This window comes from Saccopteryx bilineata, chromosome 3, assembly GCF_036850765.1.
Source record: "Saccopteryx bilineata isolate mSacBil1 chromosome 3, mSacBil1_pri_phased_curated, whole genome shotgun sequence".
In the NCBI taxonomy this organism is placed as follows: Eukaryota; Metazoa; Chordata; class Mammalia; order Chiroptera; family Emballonuridae; genus Saccopteryx; species Saccopteryx bilineata.
This window is the reverse complement of record NC_089492.1, coordinates 223,224,587-223,244,486: the sequence shown is the minus strand read 5'-3', so window position 1 is coordinate 223,244,486 and position 19,900 is coordinate 223,224,587. Positions and strand designations below refer to the sequence as shown.

The 19,900-nt window shown below is 36.7% G+C and overlaps 1 protein-coding gene across 1 annotated transcript in view; it reads right to left on the bottom strand.

Annotated features, from left to right (window-relative positions):
* PIGK (phosphatidylinositol glycan anchor biosynthesis class K) overlaps positions 1–10,161 on the bottom strand; it is a 127,549-nt gene extending 117,388 nt beyond the window's left edge. Inside the window, exons 1-3 of the mRNA XM_066268870.1 lie at positions 10,035–10,161; positions 5,808–5,861; positions 262–353 (exon numbers count right to left, since the gene is read on the bottom strand). Coding sequence (XP_066124967.1) covers positions 262–353; positions 5,808–5,861; positions 10,035–10,127 — 239 coding nt within the window. The 5' untranslated portion in view covers positions 10,128–10,161. The remainder of the gene's footprint in view (positions 1–261; positions 354–5,807; positions 5,862–10,034) is intronic.
* Between the last annotated feature and the right edge of the window lie 9,739 nt (positions 10,162–19,900).

Here is a 19,900-nt window from a genome sequence, read left to right as displayed (position 1 = left end):
CTAAACAATTATACTTCATCAAATCTTTTCACCTTAGTATTGACTGATGGTTTATATAATTTTCCATTACAGCCTTAACTAAGTTACTATACATAAGTTGTTCTGGTCAAGTATGTGGTGATATGTTCTAACAACAACAACAAAAATTTTTCAAGTTTCCTTACCTTTTCCGAAAACAACACAGAAAATACTATATAATAACAATCATCTAAAGGTAATTTTCCTTAAGGTTCAAAGTCATGCTTTATTAAGAATTCTTACCTGTCAGGAATACCTAGCCTCTTCACACTTCTATAAACAGAAAGAGTATTTGCCACATGTCGATAATTAAACCAGAAGCGGGATGTACACACCTAAAGTATTAAAACAAACATTATTTTTATAAATCAAAATAAGCCAGGAAGTTAGAGAATCATTTCTCTAGGGAGAGGTCTTTCATAATTAGCATGAAATAAAAAGACCACTCAGCTTAAGAAAAAACAAATCTTTGGGAAATTTAATCAAACAGTGAATCAACTTAGTTACTCTCAATTTATGTGATTCTATAATACTCCTGTTTCTAAAAGATTAAATTCTTTAAACTCAAAGACAGCGCACATAATCTCTTCACAGAATAGGAAAAAAAAAATTAACTGCCATAGGTTATATATCAGTAATATTCCTTTTACTCGATTGCTTCCTAATTTTAGTTTAGACTAAAATATAACATGCAAAAGTTTTATACATATGTAAGAAAATTAATTATAAAGCTGTTAAACTGAACAGAAAATAGAAACAATTCAAACTAGTTTTACACTTACAAAACTGCACTATTAGAATGTTTTGCAATTTTTTTATATTGACATAGAAAACAGAAGTTCTAAAGTGACACAAAATGGTATTCTAAAAAAGTAACATTCCTAAAAATGATAGCAAAGTACTAGAAAAATCTAACAGCACGCCTCAAAAGTCAGCCCTCTTGAGCATCCATTCCAAAAGAGGCAACAGAGACTGGGGTCAGTGGTTGTATCAATCCACCAAGCACCCTCCTACTTCCTACCACATGGCTCTGCTGATAGTAAAGGTAACAGCAGTTTTGAGACTAGCATAAATATTCTTATCCCGGCAAATAGGAAGGAACTACAAAATTCTTTTATTAAAATAAATTTTCAACATGGAATCCAATAAAAGACTAAAGTTTTTGATTTTGACTACATAAAAATGTAAAACTTCGTATGTAAAAAACACCATAAAATCCTAACAAATGAAAAACTTGAAATAACCATAATGCAATTTAAAAAACCCAATTTTGAAAAATAAGCAAAGATTGAGAGCAAATATTTCATGACAAGAGTATTAAACATGTACAATAAAACTCCTACAGATGCTCAACTTCTATAATAATTTAAAAAACGCAAATTGAATTGAAAGTAACCAAAAGTCTGACAATTCATATTAGTAAAAATACAGGGAAATGAATACACGTATCCTACTGATGGGAATGTAGACTAAAATAATTCTAAAACTGTAATACGCAATACACATTAATCCTTTGAGTAGTAGTATGAACGTTTATGTATATCCTCGTGCCTCCTGATCATCCAGGAGATAACAAAATTTTTTACTTTAAAAATGTGTAAGGCAAAAAATTAAATAAATAAATAAATAAATGTGTAAGGCAACATTAAAAAAAGGCAAATGTATGTTCTTCTTGTTTCCATAAATTGGTTATCAAACAAACATGATTTTAAGTTAATAAAACTGTATGTAACTGAAACTAATTTCATTTTTTGAAAAGAAACTTACTACTGCAGGTCAACGAGCATGAAAAAAACTCACTATTCAAAGGGTTAAGTTTGAAAATGTATTTACCTTTTAATTTAGCTCATATAAGTATGCAAAAATATGTGTTCAAGGATTTTCACTACAACATTGCCTGTAGTAGCAAATATTAAAACCAAAATGGTAGAAATAAAATCACTACCCATCAGTAGCAGAGAATCTATGAGTTCCCTAACTTGAGCAGAACCAATATAATTTATATCTGAACTAGTTACAATAAAAACCAATGTGTTTAGTGCACTTTACTATACCCAAAAGGATTTTGTCATCTATTACTGTATTTAATGAGCATAAGCCTAGGAAACTGTCCTCATTTTCACCAGCAATTTACAATACATAAAGTTAAGGTGGAAAAAAGACAGGACAAGAAAATACCAATTTACATTATTATATGTATTCACGGAATGGATTATAAAAAAAAAAGCAAGTTGGAAAAAAATATGTGGTATGATCCATTTATCTTTTTAAAAGGAGGCAGGGGTAACCAGAAATGTGATTATATGCATTGGAAATTTCTAAAAAGACACAGAAGAAACTGGTAACAGTGATAAAAAAAATAAAAATGAGAGCCAAAGAGGGGTACAATAATAACTTTTCAGCTTATTTCCTTCAATACTGTACATTTAAAAAAAATTTATAACTTTATTTTATTAGAGGCAAAATATTTCATTCAAAGTAGATACTAAGGCCAAAACAGAATCCAATTTTCCTTCACCTCCCTGTGGTGGCAAAAGTTTTCTGTCATATTACAGTATCAAAGGGGCATGGCATTTACCTGTGGTCATCTAATCAATACTAAAAAATTAATTCAAACTAGAAAAATATATATATATTTTTAATCTGAATTATGTAACACTGAAAGAAATGCATGTTTACTACTTCCAAGTTGGCCCTGGCCAAATCTCATAATTTTCCATTTAAGAAAGTATAATTTATTGAAGTCTCATTATAGTAAGTCTGGGTTAATGTGTAAAATATCAATATTATACAAAATATGAAAACTACAGTCACTGTGGAATGCTCAGTAATAATTCTTTTTCACCTCTCTCACCTGAAACCCAGGTTACTGAGATTGGGGAGGCACCTGGTTAGAGGTTTCCAAAACAAGGAAGGCTTTAATGTGTGTTCAGTATAACCTAACAGGCTCTTTTTTTAAAGAATAAGTCCAGTAGCAATTAGTTGTCTACACACAGGCAGTTACTGCATTTTAAGAATTCCCGTAGACTAATCACAGAAGAGCCCTTAGTTTCCCGTAAAGCACCTTATCCTCTCAGATTGGTAGATCATGGCCTGCCTCCTAATAGTTTCCTGACTAGTAAGTGGTCATGGAACACCTGTCTATTATCTCAAGCAGCTTTTTGTTCAATTCCTTCATAAAATCTCTTGTGAGGGGTGGGATATAGAAGACATTCTATTCTGGAAAACAAGAAAATGAGCCATAAACCCATATTTTAGTGTTCTATTTAATCACAGTAAAGTTATCTTGAATACAAATATTTATAGCAATTATAATCACTCTTTATTTACTTCTAGCAACCTGTAGATAAATACCTTAACATTTTTTAAATTTTTATTTATTGAATTTAGCAAGAGAGGAAGGGAGAAAGAGAGAGAGAGGAACATCAAACTGCCCCTGCATGTGCCCTGACCAGGAATCGAACCAGCAGCCTCTGCACTTAGGGACAATGCTCTAACCAACCTGACTATCTGGAACTTACAAGGCCTTAAACGTTCAATCTCCCTTTGACCTTAGTGAAGTTGATTATAGTTGTAAATGTTTGTTCTACACTTCTGATGGAATTCCTCTACTCATCTCCCTTGTATTCCCACTGTATTCTTAGTTCCCCAATTATTCCTCCTTTTCCAACAAGAGTTACTGGCTTTGAAATGCTATACATTCTTTGAACCCTTCCATTTTCACAAAAATCAGCTTCCTTTCTTGCCTCTTTATTTTTTCACCTTTTCTTCCAGTAGATCCTTTTATACATTTTTTCCACTAAGTCAAATTTATTGTATCTTCTAATCACGTAAATATCATTAAATGAATCTCCAATAGTAAACTATTATCCAAATACTTTCCAAGCAAAAGAAAAACAAAATTGCCTGACTGGTAGTGGTGCAATGGATAAAGTGTTGGCCTAGAACACCGAGGACCCAGGGTCAAAACCCCAAGGTCAATGGCTTTGAGCATGGGGTTGCCGATTTGAGCGTGGAATCCTAGACATGACCGCATGGTCACTGGCTTGAGCCCAAAGATCACTTGCTTGAAGCCCAAGACTGCTGGCTTGAGCCCAAGGTCGCTGGCTTGAGCAAGGGGTCACTGGCTCAGCTGGAGTCCCCAGTCACAGCACATGTGAGAAAGCAATCAATGAATAACTAAGATGCTGCAATTATGAGTTGATGCTTCTCATCTCTCATCCCTTTCCTTCCTATCTGTCTGTCCCCTCAACCTACCCCCCACGTGGTAAAAAAAAAAAAAAAAAAGGAAAGAAAAAAAATTGATCACATGTATTCTATTTGGAATATTAAAAATACAAATTTATGAATCCAGATAAAGACAATTCATACCAACAACTACAAAAAAAAGGCAAAGGAAAAAAGTGAGCTAATAAACAAAACTAAGAATCAAAACAGGCCCTGGTTGGTTGGCTCAGTGGTAGAGCATCAGTCTGGGAAGTGAAAGTCCCAGGTTCAATTTCCACTCAGGGCACACAGAAGCAACCATTTGCTTCTCTACCCCTCCCCTTTTTTTCTTTTTTTCTCTTCCTCTCCCACAGCCATGGCTCTACTGATTTGAGCATAATGGCCCCAGACGCTGAGGATGGTTCCATGGAGCCTCTGCCTGAAGCACTAAAAATAACCTGGTTGCACGCATGGCCTCAATGGGCAAAGCATCAGCCCCAGACATGGGTCGTCGGATGGATCCCAGTCAGGGCACATGCGGGGAGTCTGTCTCTCTATCTCCTCTCCTCCCCCTTGGAAAAGAAGAAAAAAAATAAGAAAAATTAAAAAAGAATCAAAACAGTGCAGATTAAAACAAAATTTAATTTCCTGCCCAGCAATCAAAAAGAAAAGATAAATATTAATAATACACAATTGACTTGAGATTAGAAAAAGAAGTGTAGCATTTCAGGAGGGCAGTTGTGCTCCGTGACTTCATAGGAGTTTATCCTAAAAAGAAAAGCAGTCAACTTCACAAAGATATGTGTATAAGGATGTCCAACATAGCCCTGTTGAAAATAATGAAAAATTTAGGATCTAAATGCATGAATTGGAAATTATCATACATTCATAAAAGAGAAACAATACAGCCTTTGGAAAAGATTATGTGTCCCAAATCTACTGGCAGGGAAAGATTCTCCAAACTATACTACAAAGGAATTGTAAAATAGCAGGTATAATATGATCCTTGTATATAAAATCATATATCATTATGCTTACGCATGAAGAGAGAGAAAATTAGAAGAATGTTCACCAAAATGTTGATTTTGGCATGCAAGACTTGAAGATATTTTTCCTGTCCTTTTTTTTTAATTAAGATGAAATTCATATAACATAAAATTAACATGTCTTCTAAGTTTTTTGGTATTAACTGAATTTTCTACAATGATCATACACTTTTGTAAAGAGAAAAAAATTTTAATAAAAATAAAACAGCCTAAGGGTATTTCTATACTAATATTATAAATAAAAAATACAATTACTATTTTCCATCATTAAATTAACTGTATATTTTATTTAAGGCTTCCTTTAAAAACAGCACCCCTAATTTATTCTTATAATTATTAACATATAACCACTTGATAGATATATTGAAGGCAAAGAATATTACTGGTTAATACAGTCAACTTCAAATACAGCAAATCAAAATAAAGAATTTCTATTATAAGATATAAATTTCATTTTCAAAAATTTGATTCATGAAAAAGTTCTCAGACACATACCTAAGGTGAACACCGTGGTATACCTTTATAGATTATACTTACCAAAACAGCCCAGTTGTTTGTGTGGCCACTTCTAAAGAACTGCTCTGCTTGATCCTGTCAGTCAAATAACAGCAAAGAGATTAGAAGGAAGTCACATTTCCCAGAATAAAAACTGGTAAAGAACAGGTAAGATTCATGCAGTTTTTAATTGTAATAACGGTAGGTCATCATTATGTAAGTTTATAAAGAGTCTAGTTTTAACCTTATGACAAATAAAAAATTTTATTTTTTGTTAGGGGGCATTATTTGTTTGTTTTTAAACATTTTTATCCCAGCCATTTCTTCCTTATATGCTTCTTGTTTTCCTTTTGGTCTTCAAATTTTGAATGACTTATTTCATATCTTGATTCTACACATAACAATTAATATCCTTCCTGTTGAAATTTCATTCAGTATTTGTACTCTGTGTGCTTCCAGTTACTTTACTTGAACTCACCAATATATTTGAGCACATTCTTGAGCACACTGCCATGTACCATTTCACTAATCTGTTAAAGTGAGTCTGACTTTATTTGCAGGCATAAACCTCACATCCAGATACCTAATGAACATTATTTTTAGTATATATTAAAATAATAACAAATATAAATCGTAGTGACCTCAGATCTGCTCCCAAACAGTATTAATTACTAGGCCAATCAAACTTCTTGGATTCAAATCTGGGCATTATTTATTGCCTGAATAAACTCAGGAAAGTTGCTTAACTGCTCTGTGCCTCCATTTCCCCATCTATAAAAGGTAATGTTACCCCACTCACAGGATGTAGGAATGGTGACTGGAACCTGGTTATTGTATAACAACTGTTAGCTGCTTTAATGTTCAGCTGGCAAGAAAATTTCAGGGAGAATGAAATTTAAAAATTCACTCAAATTTGTGTGAGTCATTCACACACACACACACTTTTTTTAACCTTTGTCAAAAGCTACCTAGATGCTTTAAAAAGCAATGTGCTATATTACTTACAGCAAATTTTTTTATTAGTATAAAGAGTTCACTCTAAAATAACAATAGTGTAGTAAATGCATAAACCAGTAACTTAGTCATGTATTATCATTAACAAGTATTATGTACTATACATAATTTTATGCACTATACTTTATATGACTGGCAGTGCAGTAGATTTGTTTAAACCAGCATCACCACAAGCACATGAGTAATGCATGCCTTGCACATCATGATGGCTATGATATCACTAGAAATGAACACTAGAAAATTTAGGAATATCTTTTAATACGTGGAATAACATTTTTGCTATTACCTTGTAAGTTTTGATGTGTAAAAATGTTTTTGCCTGACCAGGCGGTGGTGCAGTGGATAGAGCACCGAACTGGGATGCCGAGGACCCAGGTTCGAGACTCTGAAGTCGCTAGCTTGAGCGTGGGCTCATCTGGTTTGAGCAAAAGCTCACCAGCTTAGAACCAAGGTCGCTGGCTTGTGCAAGGGGTTACTTGGTCTGCTGAAGGCCCACAGTCAAGGCACATATGAGAAAGCAATCAATGAACAACTAAGGTGCCACAACGAAAAACTGATGATTGATGCTTCTCATCTCTCTCTGTTCCTGTCTGTCTGTCTCTATCTATCCCTCTTTCTGACTCTGTCTCTGTAAAAAAATAAAAAAATAATAAAAACTTTTTTAAAAAATCCTATAGACAAATGGTGTAAGCTTGCTAATGAATTATGTCCCATCCCCCTCCTCCTTTTCCCAACCTGTGTGTGAGAGAGCAAATGTATATAACCTGCCACAAGGACTGTGCCCAGCACAAGTGATTTGGGTCTGCAAATGCCCCATGTCAGCGTTATGCAGCTGGCATATTTAATAAATCCCCTCCTTTAATAAAACCCTTCAAAATTCAAAAAAAAAAAAAGCAATGTGCTATAGTGGACAAAGCACTGGTTTGGGAATTTTAAGATATGGGTGTTTGCCCAGGTCATATCCCTCACCTGACTAGGAGACCGGGGTAAGTCATTTAGCTGTTTAGACTTGACTCTCCTCATGTAGAAAATAGAGCTGAATATCCCTTCCAGGTCCAAAATTCTTACATTAGGACTATCGTGAAAAACTTGAGATGTTAGAACTCCTTTGTGATTGTTTATAGGCAATTGGGCATTGCAAAGTTATTCATTCTACATGTAGTTAATGGAGTACAATATGTACTATGTATCAGACACCATGTAATGTACAGAGATACAAAAATCACTGAAAAGTGCTGCTTCTCTCAAGAATCCTGGAATTCAATAAGGAAGACAAGCATGCAAACACATTACAATGTAACATTCATTCATACATCACTTCATTGGGCACCATGTGCCAGCAACTGTCCTAAGTGCTCAGAATACAATGATGGACAAAAACAATCATAGTACTTGTCTCCAAAGAGATTACTATCCAATTTGCTACACACATTAAGCAGATAAAGACAACCTATAAATTCTATAAAGGTAAGATACACAGTATCATAAGCCTGTAACGGGGAAATGACCTAATCTGCGGGTTAGGGTGTGGGAGGGTTATGGAAATTTTTCCCAGAGAAGTGACATTTGGATTAGGATCCAAAGGTGAAGATAAGAGGAAAGAGAGTTCCAGAGAAAATATGGGCCCTAATAGCAGATGGGGCTCAAAGGTTTTGAGAAACTGATAGATTTGCACAACTACAATTTTGAAAGAGAGAACTGGAGGTATAAGCAGGGGCCAAGTTTGCAAGGCCTTGTATACAGGCCATAATAGAGATTGGGTTCTTTATCCTAAAAGCAATATTAAGATGTACATGATTGATATGATCAATTTGCATTTTTAATAGTTACCCTGGCTTTGGCTTGGAGTACAAACTGGAAGGAAGAAAAAAGGACTTGACATGAAGCAGTGAGAAAGCTATTGTACTCCAAGTGAAAAATGATGGAATAAAAGCACAAAGCATACACGGGTTATAATCTAGGAGAGCTATCCTAGTTTAGTGTACAAATTACAACAGTAAAATCAAAGGAAAGGGATAGAGAAAACTTCTACAGAGGTTATGCTTTTACTGCATGTTAGTAAATGGACAGAAGAAACAAGAACTATCAAACATGGTAATGTGAAAAAACACAGTAACAGTCAAAAAAAGAAATAAAGAATGGTCCAAAATAAAGTACACAAGATAATCCGCTAGCTTAAAGAAGGAAAATAGAACTTCTATTCATATTTGTATTATCTCAAAAATATGTTATAAATACTGAATATATAAATTAGCATTAATTTATCAATATATAGAGTATATCCTCAATATACTTTTTAAATGGTGGGAACATGTATTCAAAAAGTTTGTTGTCCACTGACCAAAGCTCAACGAACTGAGATGGTGGGGAGAATGGGCTCCAATATGAAGACTGGAAAAGTAGAGGCCAGATCATGATGTTAACTTTATTCTGTATGCAATGGGAAAGCACTGTAAGGATTCAATCAGAAGAATAACCTGATCAGGTCTACATTTTAAGAAGACTAATCTAGCATCTAAGTAAGGGGGTTTGGAAGCCTAGGGGAAAACAAGATACAATAACTGCAGTAGTGTAGGCAAAAATTGACCAGGCTTGCATCAAGCCAGTGGAACTAAAGGGGTAAAAGCAATCTTCAAAGTTCAGAACACAACCTTTAGTTTTAACACTGGGATAAAGAGAGAAGTTTATATTTTAAAAACCCAGGTTTCTAGCCTAGAAGCAACCCCGTAGGAAATGGGGTAGATAGAAGATAAAACTTTGGACACAGGTTCTCAAATGCCTGCTTGACTATACGGGCTCCCTCACCAGCTTGACAGGCCTGGAAATGATGCTCGAGTTCTAGACCGTAGACTGGAATGAGGTCTTTCTTATCGAGTGCAATGTGCCGCAAAAGCTTTATAAAGGGCCAGGACGTCCTGTGAGCCAAAAAACAAAACACCGCACCCCTCTGACTCCGGTCGACGGGGAGCGCTGCGGCTTCACAGGAGGGACCTAAGGGCGGCACTCTGCTCACACTCGTCCGCGCAAACGCAAAGGATCAGGTCCTCCCTCGTCTCCCAGAATCCGATGCTTTTAATTCGCCGTTTTAAAAAGCTGAAACAGACCGACAGTGTCCTACCCCGTCCCGGTGACACCCACCCCACAGCCCAGTCCGCCCAGTAAGAGGTTAATGACTCCAAGAGACTTCGCTCAGCTCCTGTGTGTCGGACAAGCTGTGCTCCCAGAGCCCGGTCGCTCGGAGGGCCTGACTCCTACCTCGATCTGACTAGTGGCCAAGCTGCCGAGGGACAAGAGCAACAACCCTGCCAGGGCAGTTACAGCCCAGCTGCAAAGGCAGGTGGCGACCATGTTTGGCCAGCTTCTGCCTCCCGCACCTGGCTGAGGCGGGGCGAGTGCCGTAAAGCTGCGCGGCGGGCTTTGCGTGTTTTTTGCGACACTAGCCCCCACCTCCTTGAGGTGTGAGAGTCGCCAGCCCTTAGAAAGTATTGATAAATCGTCCCCAGTGGTAGAGCTTCCCAGATTGCCGAGTGAATAGGCCTTTATCTTTCCGGCATTTTCAGTTTTTTGCATTATAAAATAGATATAACGTTGAAAACACTTTAGAAAGGGACGGAAGAAAAATCTGTGATCCTGTAAACTTAGAATCTAATTCCTTTTTTGCCTAGCGCTGCCCGTCTTCAACTATATGAAGCCGGACGATTAATTGGGTCAATTGCAAATGGAAAGATAGGTGGGTGCTGCAACAGGTTTAGGGCCTGTCACTTATTGAAAGTATGAACGTGTGGAAACATTTTTTTTTTTTCTGTAGTTGTGGAGCTAAAACATCTCAAAGACAGTCTGAGGATTTAATAAGATCATGTATATTTGTTCAATAATGTTCATTATATGCAATAAATTTTAAATTGTTTTTCAAATAGCGTGACATAAACATGTGTTTATACTGTGTCGAGGTAAGAAATGTCCAAGCCTGTAAGCATTTTTATGAATTTATTTGAGCCAAAATGATGACAATCGCCAAGAAGTAAAATCTCAAGGGATTGAGAAAATAGGGAATGGCAAATTTTCTTTTTCCATTGATTTTGAGACAGAAGAAAGGAAGGGGAGGGGTGGAGGAGGAGATATAGAACCATCAACTCCCTTGTTCTGCTTAGTTGTGCACTCATTGATTGCTTCTCATAGGCAGGGGGCTCAAACTGAGGACCTTGGGGTCAAGTTGGGACCCCAGGATAGAGCCTGCCTCCATGCTCCCGGACAATATTCTATCCACAGCCCTATCCACTGTGCACCTGCCAGGGCAAGATAGCAGCTTTGCACCTTACTTTATACATTACAATCAAAGGAGGAGGCATAAGAGGGTTGCATGAAAGCCATTGGTGATAGATTAGAGAGGCAGAAAAAGCAAAGCAGGGAAATCTCTGGGAGTGGATAAAAAGTAAAACAAATAGGTACTTATTTTACATTGGTGGCGTGAGAATAGTTAACAGTTAACAACACCATAACAAAACAATGAGGTGGTCTCCTGCTTGGGTATGATATTGAGCCCTAAAGGGTCTGGGAAAGGAAGTCACCTGACATTCCAAAGGTATGTTAACACAGATGCAAAAAAGACAGTAGACAGGCTCAGTTAAGGTAAAGATTGACCTTTGTCAAGGAAGATACCTACCTAGGATATGACTACCCGCTATGACTCACATTTATTATTTTTAATTGAATTTATTGTAGTGACATTGATAAAATTATATAGTTATGACTTTCTTTTAGTTATGAAGTTTAATTTGAGACCATCTTATATGGATATTTTATGTTTCTAGGTCTCCTGAGTTTGGAAGGCGTGCCATGAAGGCTTCCCCTAAGCTCGAAAGATTTAGTATATGGCCCTTTGTCCACAGCTGCTTCAAAATATTCAATTTTTTAACATGTAACGGGGACATGGAATTCCACCCCTATGGATGCCTCAGCCAAAGTAATTAGCCTTCTATTGGACAATGCAAAGTTTCTAAATTTTACTATAAAATAATATTACAAAGAGTATCTTTGTGCATTTGCTTTTTACGCTTGTTGAATATTTTGTTTGGATAATTTTTCTATAATGGGAATCTTGAGTTAAGAGATACAAAAATTTTAGTGGCTACCAATCATGTTGCTTTCCAAAGCATACAAATTTACAGTGTCATCAAGATATAAAACCTAACCTCAAATTGTGCCATTTTTCACTTCTACATTCCTTGGTACAAAATTGACTCAAGGTTATTATATTTCTAGTTCATTGTTTACTACCAAGATCTAATATCTTTCCTGTGTTTGTAAACTGTCTCTATGTCCTCTGATGTGAATTTTCTGTTTATAGCTTTGTTTTACATATTAATTTGAATGAGATCTTTATAAAAAATTGACATTAACCCTTGCCATATTTTATGCTATTGCTTTTCGCAGTCTCTTGTCTCTCTTTCCATTTTACAGTGTGTCCATAAAGTCATGGTGCACTTTTGACCGGTCACAGGAAAGCAACAAAAGACGATAGAAATGTGAAATCTGCACCAAATAAAAGGAAAACCCTCCCAGTTTCTATAGAATGATGTGGCAGCATGTGTGCATGCACAGATGATGATGTAACACCGTGTATACAGCGGAGCAGCCCACGGCCATGCCAGTTGAGATGTGGACGGTACAGAGAAAAGTTCGGTATGTTCTGTGGCTCGCTAAATTCAAATCTGCGACCAAAGTGCAACGTGAATATCGGCGCGTTTATAACGAAGCGCCACCACATAGGAATGACATTACTTGGTGGGATAAGCAGTTGAAGGAAACCAGCAGTTTGGTGGAGAAACCCTGTTCTGGTAGGCCATCAGGCCATCAGTCTGTAGAGGCTATACGGGATAGCTACCTAAGGAGCCCTAAAATATCTGTGCATGAGCCCACATTGAACTGCACTGAATAGGTATGAAACTGAGAGAGTTTTCCTTTTATTTGGTGCAGATTTCACATTTCTATCGTCTTTTGATGCTTTCCTGTCACCGGTCAAAAGTGCACCATGACTTTACGGACACACTGTATTTGGTTCTTTTGCTATTGTATTTTGTGAGATGTTTAATGTTAGTCAAATTTTAAGTTTTCCCTTGTGAAGCCAAGAAAGTTAGCATACTACCAGAATGTCTGTACCTGTATGTCACAAGTTCATTCGGGTCTCAGATCAAAAGTGTTATTGTCTTTTAAATTTATATTTAACATTTCAATTACCTGGAATATATTTTGGTGCATGCTATAAGATGTTATATGAGTTATCTACTGCTGCATAACAATCCACTGAGTATATGGATTGTTTATACCCAAAGACACAGGGTGTAAAAACAAGGAGACATGATTCTATATGCTATAACAGTCTACTCACTACTTTTATCAAAACTGATATTCCAAAATACAATATAATTTTCTACATAATGCTTACTTTGGCTCATAATAACTTTTATTAAGTTCTTACAAGAAAACTGTGTTTCTGGCTCGACCAGGTGGTTGGTGCAGAGGATAGAGTGTCAATCTGGAACTCTGAGGACCCAGGTTTGAAACCCCGAGGTCTCTGGCTAGAGTGCAGATTCATCCGGTTTGATTGTGGGCTCACCAGCTTGAATGTAGGAAAGGATGGTAGGGAGTCACCAGCTTGAGTGTGGGATTATAGCAACCCCATGGTCACTGGCTGGAAGCCCAAGGTCGCTGGCTTGAGCAAGGAGTCACTGGTTCTGCTGGAGCCCCCCAGTCAAGGCACATATGAGAAAGCAATCAATGAACAACTAAAGTGCCGCAACTGTAAGTTGATGCTTCTCATCTCTCTTCCAGTCTGTCTGTCTGTCTGTGTCTCCCTCTCGCTCGCTTTAAAAAAAGAAAAAACAAAACAGTATTTCTGGACTTTCTGTTCTTTTCAATTAAAATGCATGTATATTTGGGGGTCAGTATCATGTTATTTTAGTTGTTGTTGCTTTTACTATTTTGATGCTTAGCCATTAGGGCTAACCATTTCAGTACACTTCATTTTTCACAAAATTCTTTGATGATTTCACCTGATAATTTTCTAACTGAATTTTATAAAAAAAAATTTCAAGTTATAAGAAAGTAAAACTATTTGGAAAGTACAACAAATGGGGTTATACAAAAATCTATTAATACGGTTGAGAAAAGCTGTTATCTTTTCATATTTAGTATCTCGTCCAGGAATATGAAAGTTTCTCTTTTATTTGTGGTTCCTTTTTTAAATTTCTAAGTAACTGTAAACCAGAGATTAAGCTATTTCATAAGTATTTTTGACATTTGTTATTCTTAATGAACTTATTTTTTCATTATGTAGGAAAATACATTTATTTACTTTTTTTTTTTTTAGATTTTACTTATTTATTTTTATTAGAGAGAGAGGAGAGAGAGGGAGAGATAGAGAGAGAACAGGGGGAGGAGCAGGAAGCATCAACTCCCATATGTGCCTTGACCAGGCAAGCCCAGGGTTTTGAACCGGTGACCTTAGCATTCCAGGTCGACGCTTTATCCACTGCACCACCACAGGTCAGGCTATGTAGGAAAATATAAATAAATAAATATGAATAAGTAATATCTACAAAATTATGTATTCTGATCAATTATGGCTGATATTCAGGTCACATTTTGTGTCCAACTGTTCTTTCACTATTTTAATAAAAATAATTTTATTATTTTAATAATGAAAATTCTTTAAAACTGTTGTTTGACAAATTATTTGGGTTTTTTCTAATTTTATAATAATGTTATCTGCAAATTTCTTTCTGTCTTTTACTTGCCAGTATTATCCTTTGTACTTTTTTTTTGCAGCTTATGTGATGGTCTCGATACTAGTTCATAGTGCTGAGAGCAAGGAGATTTCTTTGTTCCATTTTTTTTTAAAGGAATGGTTTTAGCACTTTTTTTTTTAATAATTTTATTTTTTTAATGGGGTGACATCAATAAATCAGGATACATATATTCAAAGATAACAAGTCCAGGTTATCTTGTCGTTCAATTATGTTGCATACCCACCACCCAAAGTCAGATTGTCCTCTGTCACCTTCTATCTTGTTTTCTTTGTGCCCCTCCCCACCCCCTTTCCCTCTCCCATTCCCCCCTCCCCCCCGTAACCACCACACTCTTATCAATGTCTCTTAGTTTCACTATTACGTCCCACCTACGTATGGATTAATACAATTCCTGGTTTTTTCTGATTTACTTATTTCGCTTCGTATCATGTTATCAAGATCCCACCATTTTGCTGTAAATGTTCCAATGTCATCATTTCTTATGGCTAAGTAGTATTCCATAGTGTATATGTGCCACATCTTCTTTATCCAGTCATCTATTGATGGGCTTTTTGGTTGTTTCCATGTCCTGGCCACTGTGAACAATGCTGCAATAAACATGGGGCTGCATGTGTCTTTACGTATCAATGTTTCTGAGTTTTTGGGATATATACCCAGTAGAGGGATTGCTGGGTCATAAGGTAGTTCTATTTTCAGTTTTTTGAGGAACCACCATACTTTCTTCCATAATGGTTGTACTACTTTACATTCCCACCAACAGTGTATGAGGGTTCCTTTTTCTCCACAGCCTCTCCAACATTTGCTATTACCTGTCTTGCTAATAACAGCTAATCGAACAGGTGTGAGGTGGTATCTCATTGCCGTTTTGATTTGCATTTCTCTAATAGTTTAGCACTTTTTTATTGAGTCTATCGTTAGCTCTTGGATTGGAGTAAGTTCTCGTTGCTATGGTAAAGAAGTAGATTTCTATTTCTCTTTGTCTTTTCATTGAACCACTGATTTTCAAGGATGGGATACAACCAGTTTTATACCTAAATGGAGGACACGTGAGCAGTTTTAAACACCACTGCACATGTGTTTATCAATAAAAAATATTCGTTCTTTAAACTCTGCTAATCTGTGAAAATGTACTGTTTAAAATTTGGCTAGAATTGTTAACCACAATCATAACTACAGAGAACATATGGTAGTTGCCAGAGGTGGGGGGGAAGTAGGGGGTGAATAAGTGAAGACAGTCAAAAGGTATAAACTATAAACCTCCACTTATAAGATAAAAAATCCTGGGAATGTAATATACAACATGGTGTCTACAGTTAACAATATTGTATTGTATACAGTAGTCTCTCTTTATTCATGGTTTTGCTTTTCTCAGTTCCAGTTGCCCACGGTCAACCACAGTCCAAAAATGTTAAATGGAAAATTTCAGAAATATGCAATTCATAAGTTTTAAATGTATACCATTCTAAATGATGAAATCTGACGGCGTCCCACGTTGTCCTACAAAGGATGTGAATCATCTCTTTGTCTGGTGTACCTACATTGTGGATGCTCCCTGTTAGTCACTTAGCTGCCTTGATTATCAGATCAACTGTTGCAATATCACAGTGCTTGTATTCAGTAACCCTTACAGTAGTTTATTGCTGCCTCACAATGCCTTCATCATTCACCTCACTTCTTCTTACCATGTAGCCATTGTAGCATCTCATATCATCACAAGCAAAAGAGATACATTACAATAAGACATTTTGAGAAAGACCGTATTCACATAACTTTTGCTAGAGTATACTGTTTTTAACTATTCTATTATTAGTTATTGTTGTTAGTTTTTTATTGTGCCTGATTTACAAATTTAATTCTATCATAGGTGTGTATGTATAAGAAAAATAGTATATTTAGGGTTCAGAACTATTTGTGGTTTTAAGCATCCACTGGTGTCTTGGAAGAAATTTTCCTCAGAAATGGGGCAACAACTATATAAGCAAATCCTCACATAATGTCATCAATAGTTCTTAGAAACTGACTTCAAGCAAAACAATGTACAACAAAACAAATAATACCAGAGGCCAGTGATTTTTCAACCTTTTTAATCCCATGGCACATATAAACTAATTACTAAAATTCTGTGGCACACCAAAAATATATATTTTTTGCTGATATGACAAAAAATAGATATGATTTTGATTGATTTACAAAACAATAATAATAATAGTAATCACCTACCATTTTTGCTCCAAAATAACTTTAAAAAAGCAGATGGCGGCCCTGGTGGGTTGGCTCAGCAGTAGAGCATCAACCGGGCGTGTGGAAGTCCCAGGTTCGATTCCCGGCCAGGACACACAGAGAAGCAGCCATCTGCTTCTCCATCCTCCCCCTTCTCCTTTCTATCTCTCTCTTCCCCTCCCCTAGTCAAGGCTCCATGGGAGCAAAGTTGGCCCTAGGCACCAAGGACGGCTCCATGGCCTTCGCCTCAGGCTCTAGAATGGCTCCAGCCCCAACAGAGCAACGCCCCAGATGGACAGAGCATCGCCCCCTGGTGGGCATGCCGGGTGGATCCTGGTCGGGCTCATGCTGGAGTCTGTCTGTCTGCTGCCCTCTGCTTCTCACTTAAGAAAAAAAAAACAAAACCAGGTGTCTATACTTGAATATAGGGATTTCTGGTACCAAGAATTAATCAATCAGGTGCAACATTATCAGGCAATATGTGCAACTCTATTACATGAGCTATAAATTTATGATTCAAGACAGAGTATTCACATCAGATGGCTACTGTCGTGTTGGCTGTTGTCATTTTTTTATTTGACAATCTAAGGGAGAGAGGTCAGTGTCCCTGACTAAATCAGTATTGTATGTTTTGAAAATTCTTGCAGCATGCGGCACACAGATTTTTAAAAATCTCTGCCATAAGCTAATCTATATAAAACAAGAGTTAAGTTTCTATGGCATATTTCTGGTCCAAAAAATATCATCAAACTTCTACATAACGACCCAAAACACTTCTAATATTAAACATTGAAATAATGTGAGCTATACATCCATTTAAGAAAGATTCCTAAAGACAAGTAAGATCATTTCTTTCCAACCTGCTTATTCCAATTCAGGTTGCAGGTCGTTGGAGCCCATTCAGGAACCCAGGGTGCAAGGCAGAAATCCACCCACGACAGGATGCGCTTCTCTCACAGAGTGCGCGTGCACACACACTCCAACTGGGCTATGCAGACATGCCAGTTCGCCTATATGCACATCCTTGGGATGTGGTAGAAATCAGAGGTCCCAGAGAACCTAGGCAGACAAAGAGAGCCTTGTTTCTAGGCAGACAAGTAGCCCCAGCCGGGAGTTGATTTTTCCCCCCTTAATCAGTATTATAATAAATTAACATTAAATTACACAACTTTATTCAAGGACCTGCTGTATTTGAAAGTTGCTAAAAGAGTAGATCTTAAAAGTTCTCATCATAAGAAAAAAATTGTTACTGTGTGGTGATGGAGGTTAACTAAATTATTTTTAAGTTCATTACTAATTTTTTTCTTTTCTAATTTAGAAAATTAAATTTAATAGGGTGACATTGATCAATAAGAGTACATAAGTTTCAGGTAAACATTTCTATAGCATTTGAACTGTTGATTATGTTGTATACCCATCACCCGAAGTCAAATCATTTTCTGTCACCTTATATTTGTCTCTCTTTATACCATTCTCCCCGCCACCCCCCCCCAAACATGGACTAAACTCACTGTGGTAATCATTTTGCAATATATACATATCTCAAGTATTTTGTACACCTAAAAACTAATACAATGTTATCTGTCAATTTTAATCTAAAAAAAAAAGAATTGTTAACCAGAGTTGACATTTAGACTTGAATTAAATGCAGAAATTCATTAAGTGAATAATTGACTTGGCAGCTAAAAGAGAAGACAAGCATTTGATTATCAGATCAAAATCCTGCATCCACACATAGCCATAGGCTTCTGTAGTAAAAGTTTTTATGCCTGACCCTCACTGTAAGTACACCATAAAGTCTATCCATGCTATTTTACTATTGTTCTTCAATCAAGTAATTACTCAGATTGATTGTATTGACTCTAGTGTTGGGTCACTGTCAATTTTTGCTCTCTCTCACCTACACCCCTACTATATGTTCTTTTTCATTTTCTTTTTCTCTCTCCTCCTTTCTGCACCAGGAATACCATTATGATATTCATTCACTCAATAGATATTTATTAAGCACTGATTATGTATTGTGCTAGTCACAGGCAATAAAAAAAAGAGCAAAAACTGAGCAAATCCCTGCCCTCACAGAGCTTACAGTGTCAGGGAGGCAGACATACCATATTTCCCCATGTATAAGATGCACCCTTTTTTGAAAAATCTGGGGTGTAAAAACTGGGTGCGTCTTATACAGTACAGTGGTTGTAGTTGTTTTTCTTGCATTTCCCATTTTTTTGCACTTGTCTTTGCACTAATTTTTTCACACTTGTTACCAATATATTACAGTAGGCTACATTTTGCCACATTCACCCAGAAATGGCTCAGAAAAGATCTTTATACAGTGCTGAATTCAAGTTAAAAGTGATCCAGTTTGCAAAAGTGAATGGAAATTGTGCTGCTGAACATAAGTTTGGTTCTCTTCCAACTGAGAAATCAATCCAAGACTGGCTACAGGAAGAAGAAACCCTACTGAAAATGCCATGGCAGAAGAAAGCCGTGAGAGGCAAGTCAGCAAAGTGGCCTAATTTAGAGAGGGAATTGAAGATATGAATTGAAGAGCAAAGGGCAATGGAATTCCTGTGTCTACAACGATGGTTCAGCATGAGGTAGGAAGAATTGCTGATGAAAAAGAAACTACTGATTTCAAAGGAGGACACAATTGGTGCTTCAGGTTCATGAAACAGAATGGACTAAGCATGAGTACATGCACCAGACTTGCCCAAAAGATGCCTGAAAGCTATGAGCAGAAGGTCCTTGAATTTCATCATTTTGTCATTCAATGTCAGAAGACACATCAGTTTGAGTTGGGACAGATTGCAAATATGGACGAAGTTCCCCTTCAATTTGATGTTCCAAGTAACAGAACTGTTGATAAGAAGGGGGTGAAAACTGTAACTGTGAAGACAAGTGGACATGGAAAGAGTCATTATACAGTTGTTCTAGCCTGTTGTGCCAATGGAACCAAGCTGCCTCCTATGCGGATTTTCAAATGCAAAACAATGTCAAAAGAAAACATTCCTCAAGGAGTGATTGTCCATGTTCATGACAAGGATTGAATGGATCAGGATGGGATGACGATCTGGTCTGAGAAAGTTTGGAGAAGGA